Consider the following 20,747-nt stretch of genomic DNA (forward strand, 5'->3'; position numbering starts at 1 on the left):
TCCGGCGACTGCACCCGGACGGAAGCGGAAGTGAGGGAAGTGGCAAGAAGCAGGGAGCGTTCGCATGCGCGGTTTGTAGTGTCTAGTACCATCCGCCCTAGTGGGGTGGTAGGCAGGTGTGGCACGTGGGCTGCCCTGTACGGAGTTCGTTGACGATGTGACGACCCCGGGCGACATTGGGACAGACGTTAGAGGGCGAGGATGTCGGTCCCGCGGCTGATGCTGTCATCCTTGCCCGGCGCTGGTCGCTTTTGCGTTTTGGGGTCCGGAGCGGCGAGGTGGAAGAGCGTCCGGGCGCGGAACCGCCGCGGCTTGTCCGACCTCCACCCGCAGCTGTCGCCCAGCCAGGGTTTCAGAGACTCGCCCTCGTGGCTGCCCAAGAACCGCTCAGAGCCCCGGAGTTACATAACCAATCCGAAACTCGCCACGACCTTGGTGCAGATACTGCAGAAAGAGAACAGAAACCGTCACCAGCTCTTCCTGGAGTGCAATCCAGGTGAGTCCGTCGTGGACTGCGTTTTCTTGGACGTTCGTGACTAGTGCCTATTGTACTGGCTGCCCACGCGATGCTGTTTAAGACCTGGCCCCTTGAAGCAGCTTGTATGGACTGTGGTGATCATGACACCATGAAATATTTCTGCAGCAGTTTGCACTTTACACACATTTGGTAATACCTGCTCTTAGCTTTTACCATCTCCTCAAAATACTTGCAAGCGCCCCCCGGCCAGAACTTTTATCTAACCTTTGTATAGGTGTCCTAGAGACCGTAGCAGGATGTCAGAACATAAGATTTAAAGTTTATTTATGTACGTAATCTCTACACCCGGCGTGGGGCTCGAACTCTGAGATCAAGAGAGTCTCACAGTTTTCTGAGCGAGCCAGCCAGTCGCTCCTGAAAAATACTTGTTTAAAGTAGCACTTTCTGTCGTGGGTCTGTTTTGTTTAGGTTTTACAGTATCTTTCGTGGTTAGGGTATCTGGGTAGTCCATGAATAATTGGTACGCTAAAGGCACCTTGTCTTGTTTGTTTTTCCAAGACACAGTAAAGCTTTGTGATTGAGAGGCTTTTCCGGCTTTGACAGAACGGATTCAAAGTCCAGCAGCACTGTTTATCAGCTGTGTTGAGGCAAATGCTGTTATCTAATCCCCAGTTTCCTTACATGTAAATAAAAAGTGCAGGGGCGCCTGGGTGGCGCAGTCGGTTAAGTGTCCGACTTCAGCCAGGTCACGATCTCGCGGTCCGGGAGTTCGAGCCCCGCGTCGGGCTCTGGGCTGATGGCTCAGAGCCCGAGCCTGTTTCCGATTCTGTGTCTCCCTCTCTCTCTGCCCCTACCCCGTTCATGCTCTGTCTCTCTCTGTCCCAAAAATAAATAAACGTTGAAAAAAAAAATTAAAAAAAAAAAGTGTAATACCTACTTTGGGGATGTGGGAATCAAAATTAGATAATACAGGTAAAATATCTACTTTAGTAAATGATATTGAAAGAAATTGTTTCTTTTGCAAATGAACGTTTTGTTCTGTTAATATACTAGGTCCTGGAATCCTGACCCAAGCATTACTTGAAAGCCAGGCCAAAGTGATTGCCCTTGAGTGTAACAGAACTTTTCTTCCACATTTGCAGGTATATTTTTAGTTTCTAAAAAAAAAAAAATTTTATTGCTCAGTCAGCTATCTTTGAGTATTTAGGAAAGTAACAAGCACACAATTTATTTTTTTAGACTCACTTTTAGGGGCCATGCTGTACATACATTGTTATCCCCAGTGACTAGAGCATAGTATAGTAAGTATCAGTAAGTGATAATATCACAGTATCTATGCTCATTGAATGACTAAGCGATTGGAGTCCTGAGATTTATTCTCTGGGTGTACCTCTGCTACAGACTAGATGGGGGACTGAACAAAGTGTATAACTGGTATCTCCAGGGTTCTTTCCTCATCTCTAGTAGGGTATCCCGTGCCTCTGCTTTCTGTGAACTTAGAATCTAATTGGAGGGCTACGATTAGATCAACGGGACTCTGTTAACTCTGGATTTAGGGCTTCAGAGGCAAGGAAGGTGTGGTATAGTCAGATACAATTGCATGCAGTGAAAGCATTATCCAAATGGATTTTTCAGTGAATTCTGCTTCCTTGTATAGCAGATCCCTTCACAGAACAGTGAAGTGGACATTCCTTACCTCACTGCCAGCCTCCTTCCTTCTCTTTCCCCTCCCTCCTCAAGTCTCTGGATTCAGTTTAGGAACCTTATACCTCTCTGTGCTAAATTTCTGAAACCATGTGAAATGGAATGATTTAAAAGTGCAGGATGACAACAAAAAAATTATGAAAATGTACCAAATCCTTTTTTTCTTAATTTTTTAGTACAACTGTGCATGTTAGATGGTTGTTACTGTACAACTGATTGCTTTGAAAAGAAATCAAGGTTTTCCAGGTTATTGAATTGATGCTGAATCTACTGGAATTCCAAAACCATGAAGAGTTTAAAAGACAAGATTATTAAAAGACTGAAGATAATGAAGTGTGGGTTCGTGAGTTTGAGCCCCACATCAGGCTCTGCACTGAGGGTGTGGAGCCTGCCTGGGATTCTCTTTCTCCCCCTCTCTACCCCCCACCAAATAAATAAATAAATAAATAAATAAATAAATAAATAAATAACAAGATCATGAAGCGTGATTTAGTAAACATAGCCACCTGTAATTTCGGTTTCACTTTGGGAATTGAAAGCTTTTATTTTGATCCTTTATAAAAGGCCGACTTTTGAAGAGTGATCTGCATGTTCACAAAATAATTAAGATGGCATTAAAATGTCTTTTTATTTACTTTCTTATCCTATAACACAATAGTTGCTTTTTTGTACGATCAAGGAAAGTGTTCATTTGAAAACAATGATTGAGTGAAAGATGGAAGGTTGGGGGCTACAAAGGTCATGACATACAGTATTTCTTACAGGAATATTAGTCATAAAGTTTCCTGAAACTACAGTGTAAGCATAAAATCCATCTCTGACTAAATCCAGTCTTTGATTAGAACTAGTTCATTTTCCAGTTCAGGCTTTTATTTTCTTTCTGACTCCTCTTTCCCCCTCTCTGCTCAACACTAACTTGAGCTCAGCCCTTAGTACCTGTTCTTTCACTCTTATTAACCATCATTATGATGGAGTGAAAAACCATTCAAATAAGGTTTTGTGTGAATTCATCTATCTGCCAGAATAAATGAGAAGGAACCATTTAAATAGAAGTTTTGTGGCCCTAAATCCCAGCTTTAAAGTGGTGCTCTTAGCAGACATTGCTTCTAGCCCCCCAGAGTTTGTTTCTAAACACTGAAAAGATTTTTCAAAGATGATGAAGGCTTAGGATTTTTATCTAACTTTAGAACCCCCACCCTCTCTCATAAATTCCCAAGACTCCGCATTAACAGTGTTTCGAGTGGGAACAGTTTGTTTTCCTGTCTAGATGTGCTAGAGATAGTTTTCAAATTGTAGCCTATGATAATAAATCATAATATATCCCTGCTGAAAATGGAAACTGTTGTTGCAGAAATAGCTGTACATGTTCAGCTGAAGAGATAGCTTCTGTGGTAAGCTGTATGGTATTTCAGCAGAGACAGAACAGTCTTTTCAGATCAGCCTGAATGTCAGCTCTAGCCCTCGCTACCTTTAAGACTCTCTGGCAATTAAGTAATTTAACCTGTTTGACTTTGGTTTTTCCTTTTCTCTTACGGAAAATAGAGACAGTAATACCTACTTGTAAAGAATCTTGTTGCAATTGAAATAAGCTAAACTGCTTCCTGTCTTTGAATCCTAAATGCGACCAAGTTCAATTTTAAAAGGTGATTTCACTATTACTGTGGAACTAAATTATTTTGGCGTTTTGGCTGTTATTGTCATTACCATTATTGCATGGTAAGCGATAGATGCAAAAACCAACATGTAATTTCAAAGTACGAGTGGAGCAAGGTCTTTTTTGTTTATTTTTGAGAGAGAGAGACTTTCCCCTCACAGAGCTGGGGCTGGGGAGGGGCAGAGAGAGGAGGACGAAGAATCCAAAGCAGGCTCCAGGCTCCGAGCTGTCAGCACAGAGCCCAATGCAGGGCTCGAACTCACAAACAGTGAGATCATGACCTAAGCCAAAGTTGGATGCTTAACTGACTGAGCCCCCCCAGCACCCTGGGAACAAAGTCTTAAAGTGTGCATTCTTACATTCCTATCAAACCAAAATTCATTACATTTTCTTAGTTACAAAGATTAAAATACGACGCTTGAGTAACTTGTGAGGTTACTTTATTGCTGTATATATAGAACAATTTGTAGGACTTTCAAGATGATCTGTTTGTAAGATATCCATCCAGTGAGTGTTCTTTTTCTCTAGCTGGCCTAACACCACACTTTTCTGGTTTTCTTCCTCACATTTTTTACTTCTTCTCAACTTCTTGTGAGACCTCGGGGTTAGTTACTCCATCCTCAGGCCTAGTCTTCTGTGATTCTCCCTAGGGGGTCTCCTCTGCACCCCTGGGTTTAATAACCTTCAACAAGCCAGTTCTCACCACTTTATGTCATTAGCCTAGACCATTCCACTGATCCCCCCTGTCAGGCCTACAACTTTCTGCCTGAGGTCTCCACTTGGACCGCCTAACAGGTGTCTCAGGATTAACATGAGCAAAAGTAAATTTCTACCCAGGCTGTTGCTTCTGTCATTCTCAAGGGTCCCCTCGAAAATGATCATTAGAATTTACTAGATTTAAATAATATTTAGAGGTTGTAATAAAGCACTTAAAAATAGTTAGCTTTTTTGTTTCGTAACTTTAAATTGTACATTCTTGAAACTTTGGTATGTATCAACAGAATTTTCTGTGCATGAGAACCTCATTATATATAGCACATCGTAGTGCCCTCTTTGATTTTTTTGTAACTTCAGATTAGAGAAAAAATGATGGGGGGCACCTGGGTGGCTCAGTCGGTTAAGCGCCCAACTCTGCTTAGGTCATGATCTCACAGTTGGTGAGTTTGAGCCCTGCGTCGGGCTCTGTGCTGACGGCTCAGAGCCTGGGGCCTGCTTCAGATTCTGTATCTCCCTCTCTCTGCCCTTCACCGGCTCACGTGCTCTCTCTTTTTCTCTTTCTCAAAAATAAGTAAACATCAAAAAAATTTAAAAAGAAAAAAGGATGAGTAAGAATTTCTTGAAAGATTTTTGTGTTGGGGGCTTTTTCTTAGTAATATTGTGCGTTCCTCACTTTTCCGGCATTATTTAATTTCTCTTAATTATGTTAATTTTTAGGGTAAATTTTTTGAAGTAGATCTTTGAATTGCTACCGAGTTTGCATATCACGGAAAATCTTAAACATGTCTCTCTGTCTCTCTTTAGTCGCTGCGAAAAAAGGTGAATAGAAAACTAGAAGTGGTCCACTGTGACTTCTTTAAACTGGATCCTAGAAATTCTGGAATAGTAAAACCTCCCATCATGCTTTCAGAAACACTTTTTCAGAATTTGGGAATAGAAGCACTTCCTTGGTCAGAAGGTAATTTTGTCATTCACTGTCTCAAATGCCTTATAATTTGCCACCTTTCTCAAGCAGTACACCTTGTCTGTTAAAGAGATCCGTGTACTGTCCAGATGGTATAGTTTGTGTTGACTGTGGCTTTCCACTCACATGGATACACTTAGAGCCGTTCTGCAGAGGCCAAGTTCCCTATCGAGGAAAGATGCCGTACCTGAGTTGTAATTGAAATGATAGTTTGTTAACTTGGTTTGACTCAATGAAATATGATCTTTGGAAGAAATTTAAACAATTTATTCAAATATTTTTCCTTGTGTTCTTAACAGATAACCCATTAAGAGTAGTTGGAATCTTCCCAGCTAAAAATGAGAAAAAGATACTTTGGAAACTTTTGTATGACCTGTATTCTTCTACTTCTATATACAGTTATGGACGAGTACAGCTAAATATGTTTATTGCTGAGAAGGAATATGAGGTAGGTTATTAACAAGTCACTGAGTAGCTTTTGTTTTGAAAGAGTCCTGTGATTTTTGTCTGCGTAGTCTTAATCTGTATGACTTTAATTTGAGCTCATGACACTTGAGAGTGTTGAGATTGTTTTAAGATTTCTATAGAGCAGTCTTTAGGTTTGATTTTTTTAAGTTTTTTTTTTTTAATTTTTTTTTTTTTTCAATGTTTATTTATTTTTGGGACAGAGAGACAGAGCATGAACGGGGGAGGGGCAGAGAGAGAGGGAGACACAGAATCGGAAACAGGCTCCAGGCTCTGAGCCATCAGCCCAGAGCCTGACGCGGGGCTCAAACTCCCGGACCGCGAGATCGTGACCTGGCTGAAGTCGGACGCTTAACCGACTGCGCCACCCAGGCGCCCCTAAGTTTTTTTTTTTTGTGGTTAAACATACAAGATATAATATTTATCATTTTAAGTTTCAAAGCGTCCAGTTCAGTGGTGTTAAGTCTGTTCACGTTGTGGTCCAGCCATTAACCACCATCTGTTTCTTCTCAGAAGTTGTTCATCATCCCACACTGAATTAAACATCAACTCCCCACCTCCCCCTTCCCGAGTCTCTGGCAAACAGTGTTCTGCTTCTATGACTATTCACAGAATAGTCCATGAATTTGACTATTCTAGGTCCTTCATGTAAGTGGAATGATAGAGTAGCGCGTTTAGTGTCCGACTTCACTTAGTGTAATGCCTTTGGGGTTCTTCCAAGCTGTAGCGTGTCAGAATTTTGTTTTCTTTTTAAGGCCGAGTAATACTCCATCGTATATCATATATGGACATACACGCGCACCGCCTTTTGTTTATTCGTTCATCTGTCAGCAAACGTTTGGGTCGCTACCACTTTTGGTTGTCGTAAATGATGCTGCCGTGAGCTTTGGTTGCAAGTCTGTCTTCCAGGGTCTGCTTGCAGTACATTTGGCTGTATACCCAGGGGTGGCATTGCTGGATTGTGCGACAATCCTGTTTTTCAACTCTGGGGGAGCCACCCTACCATTTTCCACAGCAGCTGCACTATTTTACGTTCCCACCGGCAGTGCACAGGAATTCCAGTTTCTCCGTTGTCTCTCAACATTTGTTTTCTGTTTATAATACCCATTGTAATGAGGTCTCATTGTGCTTTTGATTTGATTAGTGATGTTGAACATCTTTTCAGGTGCTTGTAGACCGTTTGTGTTAGGAATGTCTGCTAAGGTCCTTTGCCGTTTTGGGGTTGTTGTTGTTGTTGTTGTTGTTGTTGTTGAGCTTTAGGAGTTATTTGTATATTCTCGTGATAAATCCCTGTTCGGATACATGAAATACCTGCAGGCGTTTTCTCCCCATCTGTGGGGTGTCGCTGTGCACTGTTGATTGTGCACATTGATTCCTGGAGTTTTTTATTGTGATGAAGGCCGGTTTGTTTATTTTTTTCTTCTTTCTGTCTGTGCCTTTGGTGTCATAGCTGAGGAATCACTGTCAAATCCAATGTCAGGAAGCTTTTGTCTTATGTTCTAAGAGTTTTGTAAGTTTCAGTACTTACATTCAGGTCTTTGATCCATTTTGAGTTACTTTTTTATATGGTGTTGGGTAAGGGTCCAACTTCATTCTTGTGCGTGCGGGTATTCAGTTTTCCCAGCATCTTTTGTTGAAAAGACTGTGCTTTCCCTGATGAATGACTTTGATGCCCTTGTCAAAACGTCATTAAACCATACACATTAGGGTCTGTTTCTGGGCTCTCTTATTTTATTACTTTAGGCTATTCAGTGTCCCTCGAGATTCCATATGAATCTCAGGACTGGTTTTTCTGTTTTTGTGAAAAAAACACCCTTGGGATTTTGATAGGGATTGCACTGAATCCGTAGATCACTGTGGGTAACATTGATATCTTAACATTGAAAAGTCTTCCGATCCGTGAACACAAGTTGTCTTTCCACTTGTGTTTAATCCCTTTCATTAGGTGTTTTGTAGTTCTCAGTGTACAAATCCTTCACCTCCTTCGTTAAGTTGATCCCTAAGTAGTTTACTCTTTTTGGTGCTGTTGTAAATGAAGTTTTCTTAATTTCCTTTTCAGATTGTTGATCGTTAACATAGAAATACGACTGACCTTTGTGTGTTGTTTTTATATCCTGCAACTTTGCTGAATTCATGTATTCTAACAGGAATACTTAGGGTTTTTCGACTCTGTTCTCTGAAATTCAAGGGCCTTCTGAAGTTCTTGATAGTGTCTTGAGAGTAATGTTTCTTTTCTGCTCAGAATGCTTCATGTTATTAATCTTTTAATCCATTGTAGGTATTATGCTTAGTGAAATAAGTCAGTCAGAGAAGGACAGGTATCGTATGTTTTTGCTCATATGTGGATCTTGAGAAACTTACCAGAAGACCATGGGGAAAGGGAAGGGGAAAAAATAGTTACAAACAGAGGGAGGGAGGGAAACCGCAAGAGACTCTTAAATACAGAGAACAAACTGAGGGTGGATGGGGGGTGGGGGAGAGGGGAAAGTGGGTGATGGGCATTGAGGAGGGCGCCTGTTGGGATGAGCAATGGGTGTTGTATGTAAGCCAGTTTGACAAATTATATTAAAAAATAATAAAAATGAGAGTAAAAAAAATCTTTTAACCCATTGTAACACAAGATGCTTACTCGTCTATAAGAGTTATGGGTCAGGATGGTGGAGCAAGACATGAAAAGGTGGTTTACTCCCCAAGACTCAGTAGAGAAGTAGTGACTGTCCATGAGAAGCGTGGGGGACTCAGAACCTTGAGGCTGTACGTACATCATCTACGTGAAGGAAGAAAAAAGGGGAAGTGCTTCATCAGATTTCATCTTGCTATTAGGAAATGTTCTAATGCTTTTTTTTTTTACTGTGGGCCTTTTCACATGTGGTTTGCTCGGTCTGTGTGCTGCCCTCTCATTCACTCCCAAGCGCTCAGCCTTCAAGTGTCAGCCTGGACATGGACAATTCTTGACTCAGAATTTACTAGGCTACCTGATACATAGTTCTAACACCCTTGTTCTCCGTGTAATTAGATATTTTTGTTTCGTTTTTTGCTTTAATGAGATTTTGCCCTGGTAGGGGCATGGCTATCAGGGATGGCTAAAGGAAATCAATCCCACATACATTATATTTTAAGTGTACACGGTGATGTATTTCAATGTGAAAATTTAAAAAGACCTTCTCTTCCTTGAAGTGTTACAGTTAAGATTTTGCATTTAATTCTGATTTTCTTCAATTTCCAGATACTATTAAGATAATACTTTTAAGATCAAAATTTGAATTTGATTGATCATAGTCATGTATACGTGCAACTTATTTTCTTTTCATTAGAAACTGGTGGCAGATCCCCAAAATAACCTGTATCAACCATTAAGTGTGCTCTGGCAAGTAGCTTGTGAGATTAAGCTTCTGCATGTGGTAAGTAAAATCCTTCTAGATTGCAACAGAACTTCATTTTTTTTTTTTTAAGTTTATTTATTTACCTTTGAGAGACAGAGAGAGAGCATAAGCAGGGGAGGGGCAGAGAGAGAGGGAGACACAGAATCCGAAGCAGGCTCCAGGCTCCGAGCCATCAGCACAGAGCCCGATGCAGGGCTCGAACTCACAAACTGTGAGATCATGATCTGAGCTGAAGTCAATGCTTAACTGACTGAGCCACCCAGGTGCCCCAGAACTTCATTGCTTTTAAAGAAACAACATTTTGGACGCCTGGGTGGCTCAGTTGTTAAGCATCTGACATCAGCGCAGGTCATGTTTTCACAGTTCATGAGTTTGAGCCCCGCATCAGGTGAGCTCAAGCCCCACTTCTTTCTCTCCCTCTCTGTCTCTCTGTCTCTGCCCCTTGCTCATGTGCACCCCTCTCTAAGAAAAAAAAAAAAGAGGCTACATTTCTTTGACCAATAAATGGAGAAAAATTAAAAATTAATTTTATTTTTTCCTAGCTATTGAAGATAATTATGTTTTTGTCACATATTTATATTTTTCTCAGATCATAAAAATAATATGGGCTTATTGTAAAAATGTGAGACCAGGAAAGAAAAGGAAAGAAGAATTTTTTAAAAGTCACCACTACCATTCTGCCACCCAGAGGTCAATATTGACATTTGTAGCATATTTGTAGCCTTTTCTTTTTCCTCAATTTTTGTTTCTATTCTTTACATAGTGGAGATTATATTACTTTGTATCTTGTATTTCTTACTTACTAGTAATAGTTAATGGTAAATTTTTCTCTTGTCAGTAGACATTTTTCGTAAGTTTTTAATGGCCACTTAAAACCTCACTACAGAGTATTCCCCTTTTTAGTTTATTTCTTTAAGCAAGATCAGAGTTGTCTAATAAAAATATAACGTGAGCCACGTATTTTAGGTTTAATAGTAGCAACATTCATTAAAAGGAAAAAACAGGTGAAACTAATTTTAATGTATTTGATTTAACCTTCTTGATCAAAATACTGTCATTTCAGTGTACAATCAGTATGTTACGATTGGTTATTACATAATTTGCATTCTTTATGTTCTAGGCCTTTGAAGTTCAGTGTGTATTTCACACGTAACACCTCTCCATTCAGACTAGACATGTTTCAAGTGTTCAATAGCCACATAGGACTAGTGGCTCCTCTATTCATAGCAAGGGGCTGGAGTGAAGAAAAAACTGACGACCGCTATTTCTTTCATGCCATAATTTGTCCTTGTCTTTTTTATTTTAGTAGATTAGTGTTTTTATTGGATGTATGTTTATATACATACAATACATATGGGCCCTTGTGCCTCGAGGGAGGTGTTGGTTTCATTTTTAAGTTTGCCATGTGTATCTCCATGTAGTCCCTTCCCTGCTTTTGTCCAGGAACACGTTAAGCCTGTCAGTGTGCATACTCAGTTGTTAGAATGTTACCCGTTCGACTTCAGCTTTTGTTCCAATTCTGTTTTTTCTTCTCCAATACGTGAGGTTCTTAGATTGGATCTCTGTTCCTTGTCTTTTGTATCTGTCATGCTCTCGTCACGTTCCTGTATTTGCAGAACTCTTTTCACACTAGCGTTCACAGCACTGACCCTGCACTTGTATATTGTGACCTTGGTACTGCAGTTCTTGGTGTCCCTGAAATCCTTTCTTAACCTCAGTGATCTCTCATTCTGTTGCCTGCCTTTTTACCTGGGCCTCTTCTATCATCCAGGCTATCTGCTGCTTTCTTCATAAAGGCCTCCTGGCAAAGTTAGCTTTCAGGAGAGTCTTTTTGGTTGTTCTGCAGTGTTTGTTTTCAAAGGCCTATGTTGACTTTGGCCATTCATTAACCTCAGTGTTGATGTGATGGTCCCTAACCTGATTGTGAGTCTAATGTGGAAATCTTAGCTATTGAGATAACTTAAGGACCTATTTGCATAACTGTATTAAGGATGAGTCTTTCCAGATAAGGGAATTCCCAATATCTGGATAGACCTTTGATTTTCCTTCTCTTTATCTAAAAAAACAGAAGAGGGATATTTATGATTTAACTATCCCAGTTGTTTTTCTTAAATCCAGTTAGAATGATGACTCAGATTTGATTTGTTCTGTTGTTTAAAGCCAGTAATAATCTGGGACACTTTGACTGCAGAAAACTCAAAGAAATGTTTTGGTTTTGTTTATCTTCCCTCAAGGAGCCTTGGTCCTCATTCAGCGTATATAACCAAGTTGGGGGACCAAAAAAGTCGAAGAATAAGGTAAGAATTAATAAATAACCTTCCTTTCTTTCCTCTAAATGGAACATTTGGTATTCTGTATTTACTTAAAAATTTTTTTAAGTAAACATTCATTTTTGAGAGATAAAGAGAGAGGGAACCACTGGGGAGTGGGGCAGAGAAAGAGGGGGACAGAGATTCTGAATAGGGCTCCGTGCTGACAGCAACAAGCCCGATGCAGGGCTTGAACCCACGAACTGTAAGATCATGACCTGAGCAGAAGTCGGACGCTAAACCAACTGAGCCACCTAGTGCCTCAGTTGGTTAAGTGTCCGACTCTTGATTTCAGTTTGGGTCATGATCTCTGGTTCTTGGGATTGAGCCTTGTGTTGGGCTCTGTGCTGACAGTGCAATCCCTGCTTGGTTGGGATTCTCTCTCTCCCTCTCTCTCTGCCCCTTCCCTGCTTGCGTGCCCTCTCTCCTGCTGTCTCTATCAATATAAATCATAAACATTTTTTTACAATTCTCATTATTTTTGAAGAGTTGTATTTGTCAGCTGATTGTACGTGGATCCTAGTTAGCATAGTAAGAGCTTAAACAGAATTTGACTTCATTTTTATCCCTCTTGAAATAGAAGGTATATCTCAGATTTGGAAAATATGATCATTTTAGTGTCCAACTAATTTGATAAACTAAAAGACAGAAATTTGTAATATTACTAATTATAATGATTGAATTCGTCATATGTTTGATGAATCAGTATGTCTTGTTTCTTATCTGGGGGGGTGGGGCTTGTGTTTGTTTTTTTTTCCCTCTCTAAAGAACCGAAGTGGTGATGTTCTAAAGTTATCCTCCACTTACTTTATATTAGGGGTGCTTGTAGTGAAATTGGAACAAAGTAGTTGAATTTTCAAAAATAATTTTTGGAATCAGTTCAAAAGTTTCACTTTAGGATTAAATGCTAATGATGCCCTAGTCCCAGCTTATCATTATAGCACCCAGTAAACAGTTTTAAATTTCACTGATCCCTGCCCCCCCCCCCCCCCCCCCCCCCCCCAATCAACTGTAGGCATCCACAGCTAGAAACCAGAATTGATTGAAGTTTTCTTTTTCAGGCTAATTTGTCTTCCACAATTATATATATATATATATATATATATATATATATATATATATTTAAAAATTGTGGGGGGAGGTGGGTGGCTCAGTTAGTTAAGTGTCCAACTCTTGATTTCATCTTAGGTCATGATCTCACATGTGTTGGGGCTCCGAGCTGGGCATGGAATGGACCTCCTTAAGATTGTCTCTGTCTCCTTCTGCCCCTCTGTCCTTCCCCACACAAATGCTCTTCTCTCTCTCAAATAAAATGAAAAAATAAATAAAAACATAAAAAAGAAAGGGACACCTGAGTGGCTCAGTTGGTTAAGCATGTCCAACTCTTGATTTTGTCTCAGGTTGTGATCTCACGGTTCGTAGGATTGAGCCCTGCATTGGGCTCTGCACTAACAGAGCAGAGCCTGCTTGGAATTCTCTCTCTCCTTCTCTGTCTGCCCCTCCCCTGCTCATGCTCTCTCTCTCTCTCTTTCTGTCTCTCTCAAAATAAGTTAAACTAAGACATTAAAAAATTAAAAAAATATATAAATGTGTATGTGTGTATATATAGATGGATAAGTAAATAAGGGATCACTATCTAACACATGAGATTTCCAAAGGACTTAAACAGATGACCTTCCTCCTTTGTGAGGGATAACTTTAGAGAAAAAAACATCTTCACCTTACATCAAGGCATGTGCAGTTTTTATTTTAATCTGACTACTGTGTACTAGAGCAGGCTGGCCAACTTTTTCTGTAAAGGGCCAATCTGCAAATGTTTTAAGCTTTGTAGACCACATAATAGTCTTCATGTTCATATTCTTTTTTTTTTTTTTTTTTTAAACAATCCTTTCCAAATGTAAAAACCATTTGTAGGTTCATACTATATGAAAACCAGGCAGGCCATGGACCATAGTATATTTTTTTAACATTACAATCTGCTCAGTATAGAAAGAAGCTCAGTACATGTTGGTGTCATGTTTGGGATTTGGTTTTACCCTGCTTACAAGTTAATAACCTGTTACTCTTTAAAGGATACTACCCCAGGGCCGACTCCTGCATCAGACAAAAGAATGTATTTGCCCTCAGGTCCTCTGGGGTAATGTGCCATGGCTCATTTGGATGGTGTAAATGCAGAGGTGTGCATTGCAACATAGAAACACAGGGCTGGGGGAACCCACTTCTTTTCTAGCAGACATTAAGCAAGCCGCTTCTTTGTCCTGGAGAGACATGATCTCCTCCCTCAAGCTGGCTCACTGCAAACCCCCCTGAGAAACTGCCCAAGTAAACAGTGGTTAGGGCCTTGCATTCTTGACACAGACAGCGAGAGCACATAGGAGCCCTCCAGCTCTGGAGATTGCCTCTTCCAGCAGGCAGCTTGTGTGAATAGGTTCACTGTGTCTCACTCTGGCAATATTTTGTGGCTAACACAACTTATTTCTTTCTCTCTCCAGGAACCATTAGAACAAATAAATAAACAAAACATGTGTTTTATTCAGTTGACTCCTCTTCAGAATTTATTTACAGAAAATTTAACATCTGTTAATTATGACATATTTTTTCACATGTTAAAGCAGTGTTTTATGAAGCGCCATGCCACGCTCATGGACCATTTACAGTAAGTAAGAAGAATAAAAGCAAGTATAAAGTAGCAATTTAATATAAGAATTAGATTTTCATGTTAGAGGTCCATTTTCTATGTTTGTATCATGATTAACAGAGTGAGATACCATGTTTTCACTCCTACAGATCTTCCAAACCCTTCCTTGGTGCATATTTTAAGAAAAATAAAATTCAATTTCCCACATAATCTCCTAAGCTTAATTTTTTTTCCTTTGAAAAACAACTAGGGACGCCTACCAGTTCTATCTCTGTCAGAGATATGCCCAGAATTGACGAAGAACTGGCTCCATGGGGCAGGTGCCTGGGTGGCTCAGTTGGTTGAGCATCCGATTCTTGGTTTTGCCTCAGGTCATGATCTCATGTTCGTGAGTTCAGGCCCTGCATCGGGCTCTGTGCTGGCAGTGCAGAGCCTTCTTGGGATTCCCCACCCCCCCCCTCTCCTGCTCATTCTTGATTACTTGCTCTATCAAAATTAATAAACATTTAAAAAAATAATAAGAGGGGCACATGAGTGGCTCAGTCAGTCGAGCATCTGACTCTTAATTTCGGCTGAGGGCATGACCTTGTGGTTTGTGAGTTTGAGCCACACATCAGGCTCTCTGCTGTTAGCGCGGAGCCCACTTTGGATCCTCTCTGTCTCTCTATCTCTCTCTCTCTCTGCCCTTAACCCCACGCTTGTGCGTGCTCTCTCTCTCTCAAAAATAAACATTTAAAAAAATAAAATAGGGGGACCTGGGTGGCTCAGTCAGTTGAGTGTCCGATTTCGGCTAAGGTCATGATCTCCCAGAGTTCATCTCCCCTCATCGGGCTCTGGGCTGGAGCCTGCTTCAGATTCTGTGTCTCCCTCTCTCTTTGCCCGTCCCCCACTCATCTCTTCTCTCAAAAATGAATAAACATTAAAAAAGCCTTTTTCTTAATAAAAAGAACGAACTCCTTGCTGGTGACTGGGATGGAGGCAGCATCATTTCTGGTGTACCCACCATCTACCTTTTGTCATTGTCTCTCCTTAGTGGTTTTACTTCCCAACCAAAGTCCTCTAGTCCTCTTGTCCTGGACCCGACTTCATGTTTCTACCTAAACCTTTATTAACATTCTAGCTGTTACTACCTACTTGGTATCCTTATAACTTTTACATGGGCTGATGTGTACAATTTTATAAGTTATGTGTTGCACCTTGGAATCAGCAGCCCATAGTCATTCAAAGTATTGTCAGAGAATAGGTGAGACTCTGAATGAGCTGTTGGTTGAACAATATTTGTGTAAAGATAAATGTTAAAAGTGGCATCAGACCAGTAAAAGTAATCTACCCTTTTCATCTTATCACCTTGTGGTAGTGACTATTTTGAATAAAAATATCAGTAATAGGGCGCCTGGGTGGCGCAGTCGGTTAAGCGTCCAACTTCAACCAGGTCACGATCTCGCGGTCCGTGAGTTCGAGCCCCGCGTCGGGCTCTGGGCTGATGGCTCAGAGCCTGGAGCCTGTTTCCCATTCTGTGTCTCCCTCTCTCTCTGCTCCTCCCCCGTTCATGCTCTGTCTCTCTCTGTCCCAAAAATAAATAAAAATGTTAAAAAAAAAAATATCAGTAATATAGGAAAATAAGCAGTAAATATGGTAAACATGTTGCAAAATGTTAAAATCCCTTGGCGACCTCTGAATTGAAAGCATGTTTACACCTGTGACCAGAATTCTGTCCAAAATCAAAAAGTATTGGAAAAATTTTCCACCAAAATATTTTATTATAAATATTTACTTGTTATTGTCATAGGCTCAGTGATGGTTTCTTGCTAGGCTAATATATAAGGCAGTTTTCTGCTTTAAAATTTATTCGTTAGTAATTTTCACATAAAAAGGTGAAAACTATTCCCTGTTTGAAAACTGTTGGACAGCAGTTTCTGCTCTTTGTACTTCTTGAACTGTTACACGGACCTAAATGTTAAGGATGTTTTTGCAAAGAGAACTAAGAGATGAAAGAGGTAGGCGGAAGAATTTTTTTGAAGGGCAGTGTTAAACTGGATTTTTTGGTAAGAATTGATGAGAACACGTGAAGGCCAAAATCTGCTCTTTTTGTTACAGGTAAGCCATGAGACTTTAGAAATAATAGTAAAAGCTGTACATTATACGCAAGCTCTTAAACCAAACAAGATTGATTATATATCGTAAGTTAAGCATTTTCAATTGGGCGTAGAAGCCATCTCTACCAATATTAATTGCAGTTCTAAGATGGAATTAAGCAGACTTACTTTGTATTTCTTTTGCAGGTCATTGAGTCCAGTTAATGCAGTAGCTATACTGAAGGAAATAGAGAAAGATGGAGACATGAAAATAACAGATCTGTACCCTGAAGACTTTAAACTGCTTTTTGAAACTATAGAGTCTTTCAGAGAATCTTGTAGGTGGCTCTTTGATGACTGCATAGAAGACATAATCTTGTAGGGAACTGGATTGCCCACACACTGGCGAGAACTGCTTATTTATTTGGAAATTATGGCACCAATGGAAGAGAACTGGGTTTGTAAAGCTTGCAGGCTTTTAGCAGAAGATAACTGCTCTTGTTTGGCAGAGTGGGCAGATAATTTCTTCTGAAGTTGATACCTTTAGTATATTGGATGAAACAACGACTGCTATTTTATTCACAAAAAATAAAATGAACACCGTATTACTTGTGGATTTGATCGGATTGCATTTGTTTTGTTTTAAATTCTATCTCCTGTAGGTATACTGGTAGATGTAGGGTATTGCCAGATGAAATTTAGTTTTAAAAATCCCTTTGGCCAAGGGTGCCTGGCTGGCCTAGTCAGTAGAATGTGTGACTTGATCTCAGGATTGTGAGTTGAATCCCCACGTTGGGTGTAGAGCTTACTGAAAAAAAAAAAAAAATCCTTTTGGCCAAATATCTTACCTTGTATTTAAAAAAAATTTTTTTTTTATGTTTTTATTTTATTTTTGAGAGAGAGACACACTGAGAGTGAGGGAGGGGCGGAGAGAGATGGAGAAGAATCTGAAGCAGGCTCCGGGCTCTGAGCTGTCAGCACAGGGCCTGACGTGGGGCTTGAACTCACAGACTGCAAGATCATGACCTGAGCTGAAGTCAGATGCCCAACCGACTGAGCCACCCAGGCGCCCCTATCTTACCTTGTATTAATTTAAATATTCCACTAACACTGTTGATCTTTTGCTTCCTCTTGGAGGGCAAAAGACTGTACATTATTAAGCTTAGAAAGTAAATTAAAATGATTTAAGTGGTTTTACTTTGCAAATTGTTGAATTATATTATCAAGTGCTGTACAATGAAATTATTTCAATTTTAATATGCTTTAAACTTTTTTAGAAATTAAAATATTTTAAGTAATAAGATTTTGTGATTTTTTTTTAGTCTCTATCTAATGATACATTAAATTGAGCTTAAATGAAAAAAGCTTTTCATTTTAAACTGTTATGTACGATGTGCTTTCAGTAAGTAATTCACTCTGCTATTCAAAAGTCGCTTGAATTTTTGTTCTATCAAGAAAGTTCATTTGAAGTTAGACCTTTACATGAAACTAAATGAAATTAAGAATATTTTCTTAGATCTTTGATTGAAGAAGCCACTAGGTTTTAACGGAGACCTCAAATCTCAGATCTGTTTGCTATTATGATACTTCTTAATATGATACTTCTTAATACCTGAGTTACTAAGTAACTTATTTGCAAGGCATGTTCTTAATAACATTCAGCCAAACCAGTTCTTCCCTGCTATTGTCTTTGGTCTACAATTCAATCTGGCTGGAAACCGAATCCTCTTTTTTCTCTTGTAATTCCTATCCTGCCACTGTATAATCTGCCAAACTGTCATACCATTCAGTCTTCCACTGCTGGACCTTCAACCTAAATTCCTCCTGAAGCTTCGTAACTAAACTCTAATATTCAGATACCAGGGGCGCCTGGGTGGCTGTCAGTTGGATGTCCGACTTCAGCTCATTCAGCTCAGGTCATGATCTTGTGGTTTGTGGGTTTGAGCCTTGCGTCGGGCTTTGTACTGACAGCGTGGAGCCTGCTTCAGATTTTCTTTCTTCCCCTCTCTCTGCCCCTCCCCCGCTCACACTCGCTTGCTCTCTCAAAAACAAACATTAAAAATAATAATAGGGGCACCTGGGTGGCTCATTCAGTTAAATGTCTGACTTCAGCTCAAGTCATGATCTCAAGGTTTGTGAGTTCTAGCCCTGCGTCAGGCTCTGTGCTGACAGCTCGGAGACTGGAGCCTGTTTTGGAGACTGTGTCTCCCTCTCTGCCCCTCCCATGCTTGAGCTCTGTCTCTCTCAAAAATAAATGAACATTAAAATAATAATAGGGCAAGAATAAGATACTGAAGGTGGAGTGATTCCTGGTGATGGCAAGGCCTAGTACCAGGTAATTCAGGGTTAAACACACACTTTGTCAAAGGACCTCATGGTTGGTCTTCTGGTTCATTTGAATCCCCCAAACGTTATGAGTTTAGCAGAACGTTCACATGGAATAGTAGGAGCATGGCCTGGTGTCTCTGAAGGAAAGTTTTTATTAGAAGAGTAAAATAGTTGTCCATACAGTTATCTCTGGGTAAGGTCGTGGTGGCTAAAGACCAGTAGAAGAGGTAAGAGCTTGAGTTATTACAAGAGGAGACTCTCAGTTGTATTTAAGGATTTTTTTGTGTGTGTTTGTTTTTGGAATATTGATAACTTTCCAATAAGAAAATAGATGTTTTTCTCTAGAATATGTAAGAAACCAGTCAGTGTAAATTCAGAAGGTGATTGGGACCAAAACAGGTATGTTCTGTATTAGAACTTTTAAAAATATTCTGTTATTGTGGAGTAATAACCATTCTCATCACTAAATTGTAGAATGGCATTTAACAGGTTAATTATCTGGCCCTTGGTTTTGCATGTGTAAAATGAAAAAGATTGGACTTTGTGGCCTTTTTATCTGTGATATTCTATAATTCTGTGATATTGTATTACCAAAGTGTACTTCTACAGGGAGGAAAACCTGGAGAATGAAGTCAGCATACCAAAAGCAGAGCTAACACATGGAATTAGGAGACGTCACTTTGATAACATTCAAGCCCCCTGGCTCCAGCCATAACTGAAGCCATATACGTGTCCAAAGCCAAGCAAATGCCTGAAGCCAATCAGTTTCCGTTATATAAATACTATCCCAGTAGCACTCATCAATAGCATCCCATTTCAACATGGGGATCTTCTAACGACTAAAAATTAGCACAATGCTCGAGCGATGACCAGTTGGTGACCTCCACGCCATGCCTGGACTAGAAGGAAGGGGTGTTTTAGGTTCCATGTCCTATTAGTCTATTGCTGGCACCATTCTAAGGCTTGAAAGAGGAATCCTAGTTACCTGGTGAGACATGAAATACACTTTAAAAAATAATCCAGTAAGTGTTGGTTAAAAGTTCATTTTGTTTATTACTAAAACTGCTGGGTAGTTCTGTATTAAACATTTATAGCTACTACTTAATTTACCTCTTCCTAATAAAACAGCGTGTTAAAATTTCAATTAAGGTTTATGGGGAATTGAGGCACATTCTGTGCTCTCCTTGGATTTTATCTGCTCATTAGAAGCGAGGATATGAGGGGCGCCTGGGTGGCTCAGTTGGGTAGACATCCAACTTCGGCTCTCACAGTTCATGGGTTCATGGTTTTGAGCCCTGTATCAGGCTTTCTGCTGTCAGCCCTGAGCCTGCTTCAGATCCTCTGCCCCTCTCCCGCTCACAAGCATTCTCTCTCTCGTTCTCTCTCTCTCTCTCAAAAATAAAAAGCACAAGGATATGAAAGGGAAAAACTAGGGTGAGAAAGCATTGCTTTTTTTGTATTTTAAAAATCTAATTTAGATTCATGATGAAACTGATTGTAAATTTAGTAAGAATTTTCATTGGAAACATCAAATCTCCAAGACTTGGTTGGAGAAAGATGGTTTCAAGATCCTACCCAGGATTTCCTTATTACTTATGGTATAAAAACCTGTACTCCATACATCATGAACCTCTTAACATCTTCCAGTTCTCCTTAAACTTCTTTTACTGTTTTCATATGAGAGAAACCACCAAAAGAATTTATTGAGTTGCAAGATAAGATGGAGGGCCCAGGGATTCTGAGCTTCTGTTTCTAAAATACATCTAGGGGCGCCTGGGTGGCTCAGTCTGTTAAGCATCTGACTTCAGCTCAGGTCATGATCTCACAGTTCGTGGGTTCAAGCCCTGCATCGGGCTCTGTGCTGACAACTCAGAACCTGGAGCCTGCTTTGGATTCTATGTCTCCCTCTCTCTGCCCCTTCCCTGCTCATACTCTGTCTCTCAAAAGTAAATAAATGTGTAAAAAAATTTTTTTAAATAAAATCATCTCAACATAACATGGTCCCTCCCAAGCAATTTTAAATAATATTAAG

General features: G+C 40.0%; 1 protein-coding gene across 2 annotated transcripts; it reads left to right on the forward strand.

Annotated features, from left to right (window-relative positions):
• The first annotated feature begins 4 nt into the window (after positions 1–4).
• On the forward strand, positions 5–16,995 carry TFB2M (transcription factor B2, mitochondrial). 2 transcript variants are annotated; one of them, XM_043568452.1, is made up of 8 exons: positions 5–496; positions 1,532–1,620; positions 5,358–5,511; positions 5,817–5,965; positions 9,297–9,383; positions 11,600–11,662; positions 14,287–14,330; positions 16,595–16,995. In XM_043568452.1, the coding sequence occupies exons 1-8, from the start codon at positions 202–204 to the stop codon at positions 16,767–16,769; spliced, it is 1,056 nt and encodes a 351-aa protein (XP_043424387.1). In that variant the 5' UTR covers positions 5–201; the 3' UTR covers positions 16,770–16,995. The 2 variants fall into 2 exon arrangements, with proteins under 2 accessions (XP_043424387.1, XP_043424386.1); XM_043568451.1 differs by having other exon boundaries at positions 24–496; positions 14,167–14,330.
• Positions 16,996–20,747: the final 3,752 nt, after the last annotated feature.

The sequence above is a fragment of the Prionailurus bengalensis genome, chromosome E4, assembly GCF_016509475.1.
Source record: "Prionailurus bengalensis isolate Pbe53 chromosome E4, Fcat_Pben_1.1_paternal_pri, whole genome shotgun sequence".
Classification (NCBI taxonomy): Eukaryota; Metazoa; Chordata; class Mammalia; order Carnivora; family Felidae; genus Prionailurus; species Prionailurus bengalensis.